This window comes from Mesitornis unicolor, unplaced genomic scaffold (genome assembly GCF_000695765.1).
Source record: "Mesitornis unicolor isolate BGI_N332 unplaced genomic scaffold, ASM69576v1 scaffold38205, whole genome shotgun sequence".
In the NCBI taxonomy this organism is placed as follows: Eukaryota; Metazoa; Chordata; class Aves; order Mesitornithiformes; family Mesitornithidae; genus Mesitornis; species Mesitornis unicolor.
The window spans coordinates 1-10,830 of NW_010184153.1; the positions used below are offsets into that span (position 1 = coordinate 1).

General features: G+C 35.2%; 2 protein-coding genes across 2 annotated transcripts in view; one reads left to right on the plus strand and one right to left on the minus strand.

Moving 5' to 3' along the window:
* Positions 1-155: 155 nt before the first annotated feature.
* Positions 156-4,703, plus strand: LOC104540540 (small glutamine-rich tetratricopeptide repeat-containing protein beta; the record flags this gene model as incomplete). The annotated part of the gene is made up of 5 exons (XM_010184378.1): positions 156-294; positions 382-444; positions 2,183-2,220; positions 2,474-2,557; positions 4,304-4,703. Coding segments are annotated over 5 exons (436 nt in total), but the record flags the coding sequence as incomplete, so codon positions are not given.
* Positions 4,704-9,052: 4,349 nt separating this feature from the next.
* TRAPPC13 (trafficking protein particle complex 13) overlaps positions 9,053-10,830 on the minus strand; it is a 16,863-nt gene continuing 15,085 nt past the window's right edge. The window contains exons 9-11 of the mRNA XM_010184376.1: positions 10,318-10,418; positions 9,255-9,405; positions 9,053-9,157 (exon numbers count right to left, since the gene is read on the minus strand). Coding sequence (XP_010182678.1) covers positions 9,053-9,157; positions 9,255-9,405; positions 10,318-10,418 — 357 coding nt within the window. The remainder of the gene's footprint in view (positions 9,158-9,254; positions 9,406-10,317; positions 10,419-10,830) is intronic.

A 10,830-nucleotide genomic window follows, 5' to 3' on the forward strand; every position in this document is an offset into this window, starting at 1 on the left:
ACTAAGCAGTAGTAGCACAATAGCAAAACTTGCTTTAACTGAGTGCTCAATTTAGAAGTTAGTTGTGAGACACTGTTTTACTTAGAACAGAAACTGTATCATTATCTATTAATGGTCTTTTATGTTCTACCTGGGATTTCTTTATTTCACATTAGGTTGGCTCTGACCTCAGTGAATAAATATGAAGAAGCAGTTACCAGTTACCAAAAAGCACTGGATCTTGATCCCGAGAATGACTCTTATAAGTCAAATTTGAAAATAGCAGAACAGAAACTAAGAGACATGTCCAGTCCTGTAAGTTATCTCTGCATCTCTTTATTTACAATAGTTTTAACTGGGATTTTGTAGGCAAAGTTACATTCAATTGTAATTTGTTTGTAGACTGGAACTGGACTGAGTTTTGACATGGCAAGCTTGATAAACAATCCTGCCTTCATTAGCATGGTGAGTATATTTCAGGCTTTACATTATACTGTTTTTTAAAACTGCATTTTTAAGAAGAACTCTAGTTTAATAACAAGGAATTTTAATGCTTATTGTAATGGCAATGGTTTCATTATACTGAATTTAAGCTTTTCTAAGTCGTTTTACACTCAAAACAAGAAGTGAAGCATAAATTTCCTATAATGCCTATTTCACTTCAAATTCATTCTATCTTACTGATGAACAGCAAAGTGCATCAATCAGCTATGCTGTTGTTATAGAAGGCATGATAGTAAAACACTTGTCAACAGCATGGTGAAAATTTCTAAAAAAAATATGCAATAAGTACTTAATTCCTTTGAGAACTCAGTTAAAACTTTACTGCACCTCTCGTAACTTAATTAGGACAGGACATTTCAACCAGTTCTTCTGTGTGGAAATGGACTGCATGCATGAGAGTTTAATACATCTGGTCTGATGCTGTGGTCCATATAATGGAGAAGGTAGGGAAAAGAAGAAGTGAGCAAATTCTCCAATGGCATTAGTGACTAAGTAGCACTGGAACTCCATGTACCACTTCATTGGCCACATGACTTACTCTCAGGCAGTATGTATCAGTTTTGAGTCAAAGATGTTCTCTTCAATATGGAGCTAAGTATGAGGAAAGGTATTTTTGCATTATTTCCAGAAATGCCTGATCAAGTGGATAGAACACAGGGCATTCAGCCAGGAATGAATGAATGATTTGTCCTGTGGTGTACGTTTGTTTTGTTTTGCTTTTAAGGAAAAAATTGACTCACTGTCTAACCTTGAGAAAGTTATTTCTAGCCTTCATTTTGGGCCTCTAACCTAGATCAGACTATTGATGGAAGAAAGAAAAAAAGTCCTATGTTACCCATAGCATTGACCTGAATTTGGCATTTTATATTAATTATTAAGTTATTTACTTTTGAGATAGATATATAGAGAGACATATTGATCAATAAAATGAATATTGTTTATATCTGAGTTTTGTAGTACTTTAAATAAGATAGTGAATAAGAAACTGTGTTGTGCCTGTTGGTCCTGTAGTCATACAGACACTGATTTCTCTAGGAATTACATTACTAACTTTAAAACATCACTGGGTTTATTCTATAGAATCTATCCATACATACCCTTACACTATGGTAAACAATATAATTTTGAGGTATCTTATGAATGAGAAATTTAAATAACCTTATGCTTACTATGAAGTAAGAAGATGTGCTATTACTACATAAGGTATATGTTACCACAAAACCATGGCACAAAATAAGTCAACGCCCTAGTTTACTTTGCAGTATTTTGTGGCCGTAGTCTTAACAGTTTATACCCAGCAGTAATAGTAGTTTCAAGACTGATTTATCTGGGCTGGGAATCAACAAAATACAGCTCAATAGAAAACCTTTGTCCTTGAAAGTCTTAATTTTGTGGATTTTTTTCTCTCTATTTTTTCTTAGTTTTCTGATACTGGGTTTTTACGCTTAATGTCTTGTCATATTTTTCATGTCTGAATCTGTAAAAGTATTTTTTTTTATCTAACATGTAACCAACTGTCTCAGCTTCATGTCCTTGAAATATGTTCCTGTAATGATTCTTTTTGCTAGGGACCTTACATCACTGTGTATATAAAATTAGCTTATTTTGTAATAAAACACAGAATACACCATGTGGTTTTTGGTTGTGATACCTAAGTAGTAAATGTGTTATAATTTCAGCTATATATTTTCTATTCTAGGCAGCAAGCTTAATGCAGAATCCTCAAGTTCAACAGTTGTAAGTATTAAAATGCAGCATCATTGAAACAAAAGTCTTTATGGTATGAATTAATAAGAGAGAAGGTGGATAGTACTGTGTATATATATTACTGAAAATGTAATTTTACTTTTGCTTACTGTAAATAAAACTACTGCAGTTTCTTCCTTTTGCAGCTTATTTCCTTCCAGCAATTAAAAAAATAACTAAGGTTTATTGCTTACTGTAAAGGTGCCTGGATACCCCCATGCCAACACTGTGCTAACTGTTTCAGGATGTCAGGGATGATGTCAAGTGCCATTGGTGGCCCTGCCGCAGGTGTTGGCGGCCTGTCGGATTTGTCCAGCCTGATCCATGCGTAAGTGTTATAAATTGTATAGTTTTAACTGTTACATTTATAGGAGCATCATTGTGCAACGTGTATTTAAAATTAATAGTGTCAAGTCAATTATACTGTTGCCTGTCCCCATTGTATGCCTGATTATTATTAAAAGGGAGAACTTGGAGACTTATTTGCCACTATCTCGTTTATTTGCTTTGTACATTTTCATCAATTGGAATGACTGAACTGTGTGCTTAGTTTCATTTTCCAGTTCTCATTCACTATTTACTTTCTAAATGCCAAAAAAATTACTAAAAATTCTTCTTTAAAACCTTTAAGTACTCCTATACATACTTTCAAATTGAGTTGATAAATTTACTACCTGATATCTCAGGCACGAGTTAGAAAACCTACAGATTTACTTAGCAAAGGTTGCAACAATTTCTGCTTGGCATCCTTCCATTTAGACTTGAAAGACTTCAGGGATCTCAGTATAATGAGGAGTAGCTTTTACAAAAACCAGGTCCCAAGTCTTTTATAGTATAATAACAATAATCTATCTGGAAGAGTCTGCACAAAAACATGCTATTTGCTCATATGGCAAGACCTCTTAAAAGGCATACAATTTTACTTTATTTCAGCATTTTAGCCTGTTTCAAACTATTTTTAAGTTTTGCTCCTTCAGGGCAAAGTAATTTATAATTCACATCACAGACAGGAATATGCCCCCACAGAATCACAGAATCTTAGGAATTGGAAGAGACCTCAAAAGATCATCCAGTCCAACCCCCTTGCCAGAGCAGGATCACCCAGAGTAGGTCACACAGGAACACATCCAGGCGAGTTTTGAATGTCTCCAGAGAAGGAGACTCCACAACCTCTCTGGGCAGTCTGGTCCAGTGCTCTGTCACTGTAAAAAAGTTTTTTTACAGTAAAAAAGCTTTTCTACAATAAAAAAGTTTTTCCTCATGTTCAGATTGAACCTCCTATGCTCCAGCTTGCACCCATTGCTCCTAGTCCTGTCATTGGCTGTCAAGGGCTGTTTTCACAAAAACTATGTGCTACAGTTAGATCTGTCAAAATTGTGGCTTTCCTTCAACCTGCACTGTGAGTCTTGACAACTTGTTACTTGGGCAAAATGCAGAATTTACAGAGAAGCCATGCCAGGCTATTAATGAAGTAGTATGTTTTAGTTACTTGATTTTTTAAGTAAACCTGTGTTATGCTTAGCTTTTATATGGAATTAATCTCTTAAGCTATAACTGTTACAGAGATGGATCTGTCATTACCTCAGTCTTGCAAGACATAAAGGTGTAATTGTGCGCTTGCTTTCTACTAATGACCTCTTGTTCACAAGCACAAGTTGGCAGTCACACACTGTATTTCTGGAAAAAAACTATTATAAGGTTGCACTTTACCTAGAAGAGTAGTTCTCTTAAACAACTAGATTGGAACCTGTCAAAAAGAAGAATAGAGCAGATTTGTTACTAAATTTTAGTTTTACTGAGTAAGGTAATACTTCTTCCTGCGTGTTATCAAGTAGAAGTAATACTTCTAAAGAATGAGAACAAAGATCTGAAGATAATGCTGTTGGGAGAGACTTCAACTAGCTAAAGTTGTAATACTATAGATACATTGATTAAGACTATATAGCAAGTTATCTTTAGTCTTAACTTTCATATAATGCACTTTCAGTTGTATTGGGATATCCTGTTTTCTTACAAATACTGCTTTTCAGTGTTTTTCACTTGTTTAATTTACTTAAAACTGTGTTTAACACAGGGGGCAGCAGTTTGCACAACAGATACAGCAGCAGAATCCAGAGCTCATAGAGCAACTGAGAAATCATGTCCGGAGCAGATCTTTCAGTGGCAGCACTGAAGAGCATTCCTGACTTAAAGGAGGCATGTGAATTGTAATGGGATATAACTGCAAAATGCATACCATAGTTAGTAGCTAAAGTACCATTGTAACTCTTCTGCTTGAATTGAAGACAGAAATGTCTTTGTGCGTCTTTGCAAACAAGAATAAATCTATTAAAGAGATCTACTGCACATAATTTGGAACATATTGTTTATGTATATTTACTCCTCTGAAAATTAATACACTATATAGGTCGCTTATTAAAAATCCATAAGTACAAGTTGTTTCCAATATGTGCATTAGATTGATCTCCAGTGCTATTCAGTGGGGAGGAGTTTTGTAGTGGGCTGATCATACATAACAGCTTAATTCTAAAATCTTAGTGTAAAAGGCCTATTATTCCTACAGTGAAAATTATTATGACTGTACTCCCTGTCAAATACTGAAACAATAGGCCCATGTGATGTGCCCTTTTGTAATGAGCATAAATCTGTGTTGGAGCATAGAGTGTACTTAGAACTAATGCTTGAAAAGTCTGCTTCTCTAAGCCTGTGGAAGGGCTGTCATTAGTAACGTGAAATAATTTTCAACTTCATTGGGCAAGAAGGAGGAGACGAAGTACCACAAATAGTAGAGAAAGAGAAGACTCTAATTTCAAGTAGGAAAATACACAGAAACCAACATGGAACTTGGACTGAGAAAGGAAGGAGTATTAATAGGCTTTAGGCCTTTCTGCTGCCATTTATAACCTCAAATCGTGAAGGTAGCCCTGGAGGTCAGCATTATGGCACTGTTTTCCTAGGCATGGCAAACTGTATTACATTCCATATGTATGCAGTATTTAACATAAGCTTAACATTCTTAACTGTAGTAAGCTAAAACTGATCCTGTGACTGTACACATAACCAGTACTGAAAATTTATTAAAAATTAACTGCCTTAGAAGGATTCTCGTTCTATTTTTGTGTGGTAAATCACTGGCTTAAACAATTAAGGCTATTTTCTGTTAGAGTTTTGTAACATCTGTCTATCTTAAGCGATGGTTATATGGCTGAGTTAAAGATTTTTTCACACTATTGTATTTCTGTTTCTACTGTGGGTTCTCTTGCTCAGTTAATCTTACTCTTTCAGAGACCACTGCTTTTCTGTATTTTTATAATGTAACCTTTTCTTTTCTTTTTAATTCTGCTTACTGTTCACACTGCTTTCTGGTACAAGGGACACTTGTTTTTACTCCACAGAGGTTCTCAACACTCACAATTTCCTCTTTGTCTGTCAAAACTGGTTGGAGGTGCCTGCTTTGATTACTAAGACCAGGTGACCTCTGCTGGCCAGTTAGACTGGAGAAGATATGTGGAGGAATGGTAATAGACTCCCAAAAGGAGAAATACACAGGAACTCTTGGACCTCAAAAAAGAGCACCTCAAGTAGAACAAATGCAAAATCTGGGGATAAGTCAAGTCATGCACTTGACTCTATGAAATGGTAGTTGTGCATCTATTCTATGAACCTTCTGCTACTAAAATAGGGGGAAATGCAGCTGGATTCAAGAAGGAATGAAAACAACTGAAGTAAACACAAAAATAAGAAATTATATTACCATCTGTTGAATAAATAGGCAAAGCTTAATAGAGTAACTTAAACAACTTTAAGATATTTCATACTTTATTCAATAGAGCTTGCCTACATACAGCAAATTTCTCTATGTAAGTTGCTGTAGCTGCCTTTTTGAGGCTGTAGAAATACTTCAGCTTTACATTAAATACATTTCCAAGTAACAGTTTCTGATTTAACATCTGATGACAAAGAAGAAAAATCTCTAACAGGATCTTTTTCAGAGGTAGTTCATATCCTGAATCTAATCCATTCAAGAAAACTGCTACTTATGTTCAGTTACATTTAATAGGACATGATACCATTTTCAAGATAGATTGATGGAGGCTGTAGGTGGGCTACAGCTACTGTACTAACATTGCTTGGAGTAGTGTGTTCTGTCAGGAGAAAAACATTGCTGCTAGCATATCTCCTGCTAAACTTCACAGTTGCTCTTAGTCTTCTCATTTTTACAACTGCTCAAAGTGAGTTTTACTAACTTTGATAAGGGGAACCAATAAATGCAGAGTGGACTGGACAGCACTGCTATCTCTCTCACACTCAAGTTTTCCTTACTTTGTGACAGCAACATTTATGCAGTCAGTTACCTTTCTATTTTAAGAAATAAAGAGTGTCAAGAACCTCTTGAGTTCCTTACATTCCTACAAAATGGGACAATACTCAAAGACTGGCTGTAGAAGTTATACTACAGCAAGTTCTGTAGCTTACTAGATTTATGTGAAAACCATCCCCAAGGTTAAATGGAATGAAGCATTGCATAGTTATCTGAAAACTAGTCTTGAAATCATCTTTATAGATGATTTCATTTAATATACTACAATATTGTCATATTTAGGTTTTACTCTAGTACTAATAATATTTATCCAGAGTATTAAACATTGATGACATTAGCTAACCCTTTAGGAGTGTGCTACAACTGGCACAATACTTAACTTGTAAACACTCTTTGTTTCTTGTATACTAACAGAAAGGGCTTTATAGCCTAAATAAACACAGCGAAACCAATAACAGGAGCTGTCATTACATGCTTTTCCATTGAAACCAAGAACAGAAGCATCATTTGTGCTAAAGTCTATTTTGCCTTGAGTAAGCTAGATTGTTTCACAGAGTCATGCAATATGTCAATCACAGGGTAAGGAAGGAATCTTCCTGTGTAATAGCTGCACTTTATTTTGCACTACAATTTATCATCCTGCTAGATCTAGTGGTAAATCACAATCCCTGTAAATATTGCTTTAACTTAAGGTCAATTACAGTTTAATCATTCAACTGAGTAAATATGCTTTTAACATCTAACTGGTTTTGTATCATTACTGTTCCATCAGCATATAAGTGTGATAATTGTTAGAGAAGAAAATGTTTTGCACTGAAATTGTAAACTCCTGTAAGGTGCTTGCATGGAAATACAGTCTTCTAACTATGCCTGATCACAAAAAACACTTGATGAAATATTCAGGCTAGAAATTGTTTTGGTTGCACTCTTGATTTTGTAACAAGTACAAAGTAAAATTACTCATGCACACTGAGAAAGAACTACATCTGCAGCTTTGGATTCATCCACTGTTTCAGGGCTACAGAAAGTCATACTAGCAAAATGCAACTTCTCTACCATTTCTGTATCTCTCCCACCTCTTACTGCTACATGGTTACATTTCCTTCCACTTGTGTCTGTTTAACTTGAAAACAGACTATAAATAAAGTTACTTACATTTTTTGTGTGGATAGTTGTGGTTTTACTGTTTTAGTTTTTTGATGCATCTAGAGTAATAGGTATATTGCATTCTGTAAAATACCCATTCTGCATTTAATTAGGTATGCAAGATATAGTTTAAATTTATTTTTTCCCTCTGTATGTACTTATTGCCTCCATTCAGTAAGTTGGTCCTAAATGTATCCAGTATTTTAAAATTGAATTCTACACTTAAGGCTTTCCTGTGCAGAAAATCTGTAAGTAAAATACTGTCAAAAGAAACTAAGGTTGCTAAGTACCAGTATGGTAGCTAAGAAATATGACAAGACACTGAGTAGAATCTTTAACAATAGTTAAACTAGTGTTAAACAAGGAAAGACACTCATAATTTTCTGTATTAAATAGCTACCTTTGAGTGACCTTACATATTTCAGCCAAAAATGTTTCCAACTTTCGTCAAAACAAAGCTAGGAAAAATATATTTAGTACTTCACCGCATCCTGAATTCCTTTCTGCACATGCTTCGGAGAAGATGTTCTAGGGTGGCCATGCAAGGGTTTTCTGCTAATTTTCCTAAAAATCTACTTAATTATCTTTGCCATGGGAAGAATAATTTGCACTGCCTCAGTTTAACAATAAAAAATGGCCGAGTTCTGCTATTTTAATCTTAATTTCTCTACTAATTGGGAAGTAACATGTCTCTTCACAGCATGTCCTGCATTGCAGGGACACACAACTCTGCATAAAACTGCATCTAACTGAGACAGATTTGCTGTATTTCTCCTTTCCAAAGGCTGAGCCACAACCAGCACATTCTCTGGCCCATGCTCTAGCTTCAAGCTGCTGGCACCTCAGCAGTGTCTGCTGCACTCTCTCATCTCTTGCCTTTATCTGCTCTAGTTCTTACAGCTGTGCATGAACCATGCAAATACGCTGCCACACCAGATACCCCAAGTTATTTCTTTTAGGAGTTTGTATTCCAGGAATTTGTCTATAAAAGGCCCATTTTTGCAGAAGCACTATTTTAAAAGTGTTTAAAGATTCAAAAATAATTAACAAGTACTAAGTGCTACTGTGTCATATCAGTTTCACCACCCTGTCCCAAGGTGATGTTAATGCAATATAATTTGCTAGAACTACACTTTCAAAGGTTTTGTGTTCTGTAGACAAAGTGCATATATACAAGTTTTTAAAAGACTTCAAAACATTCATAAAATGCTCAGAGAAATTAAATAAGCATATTTACATTTATAGGTATATAGGTTTTATTTGTACACATTTTAATATGATTCAGCTGAAAAAAGATGAAGTAGTTGGTCCAAAAAACACCCAACAAAACCCCAGCAGAAATAGACTTTTTTTCCTTCAGCTTTGTTTGACTTCCGAAGAAACTACACACACTTGTGCAATATCATCATACTCATACGTTCTCTTCAAAAACGTGTCTGTAAGTCTTAAGCCAGAGACACTCTAGAAAGAGAAAATATTTTTAGGAGTTATTGTTAGAAAGAATTACTAAGCTCATAAACTAGCTATTTTATAACAAAACTATGCTATAAAGACTTACTTGCAATCCCTGCACTGAGGACAACAATGTAAGTGCAAGATGGAGGGATGAACTTGGGTGCAGCTTTCCAAGTTGCCTTCCTGAAACTCCACACCAGTGGATGGAATTACTATTGCACATTTCTAAAACCAGATCCATCGTCCTTTCACTGCTAGAGGAAATTGAAAAACAAGAATAAACCTGTGGGCTTTTTTAAGTATTCAAGGACTGCAGACATGTAAAAGCTCAATGTTATTCAGGTTACTATTAACCAAGCATTTATAAATATTAAGGCAGCAAGCAAGGTATATAAAATGTGATGCGCAGTAATTCAGTTCACACAGCTTTGTCTGGCAGGAGCATTCTGTCATGGGTTTAGCAATACTGGATAGCATAGTACTGCCCACATTTCGGATGAAGCACAATTTTTTCTTTTTTTTTTTTTAAAACAAGAAGTAGCTGCAGACCAGATACATGCTTTTGTCTCTGGCTTCAGTTCTTGTTTAGAATTGCTTTATTTAAATGTCACTCTTGCTACCTTTACATAAAGGGCTTCCATAGATCCTAGTGTGAACACAAGTCAAAACACGGATTAAGACATACAAAAGATTACAGTGGCAAAGTTTAGCAGGCATTCTAGCAGTGGTGCAGAACTAGCAGTAACATCAGACTGCCAATTGCCACCGTATATTCTGATAAAATAACCTGTCGTTAAAAAAATCCAACACTATATGTCCTCATTTTGTTATTAGATTAACTAAGAACAACTAAGATGATCTGTGATTTAAGTATGGGGTGCAATCTTAGATGATACTGCAGCCAGTTCCATGGAATTCTACAGATTTTTGGCAATCTCCTAGTTCAGATAGCATTAACAGATCACAATGGAAGCTTTTTTTGTTTCTTTGGGTTTTTTAAAATTATTGTAATCCAAAGTTGTGTTTTCAAGTAGTTTCATGTTGCTACAACTCATATGAAAGGCCAGGTTTGGGTTATTCCAGGAGAAAGTATTGAAAAATGAAACAAAAGACAGCCACAACTTACCCACTGAAGAAAAAGCACAAGAATCACATGACATCATTACCTGCAATTTGTTATTTTACATGTAATGTCAAAAGGTTCTTCCAAATTTACAGTGTCTGGTATTGTCTTCAAAGAAAGCCTTACATCACCATAACCAGGAGCCTGAAAAGGTACAAGATTACATATTCTCAGATGCTAGATAGTAAAGTGAAATTTTTACTACTCAAGTTTTCATTACTGCAACAAGCTTAGAGTAAGGAATTTAAGAATAAAAAGAAAGAAGATGACTCTTCATGCTTTTGGTTTGTACCCAAATCACAGCAGTGCTCTGTCCATTACCAATGACCACCTTTCTTGATAGGTTTAACAATTCATTAGACAAGGCTGATTATCATTACTAAGTTTTTCACATAGTTCATATCCTTAAAGCTTCAATACCCATATACAGTTCCTGAGAAAATCAGCTTTATTTTAAGACCTCTCTTAGGCAGATAACAGATATACTATGGACAACAAACATACAGATTTCCTGCATAAACCCACCACTACTCCACATACTAAGAAATATGAGATC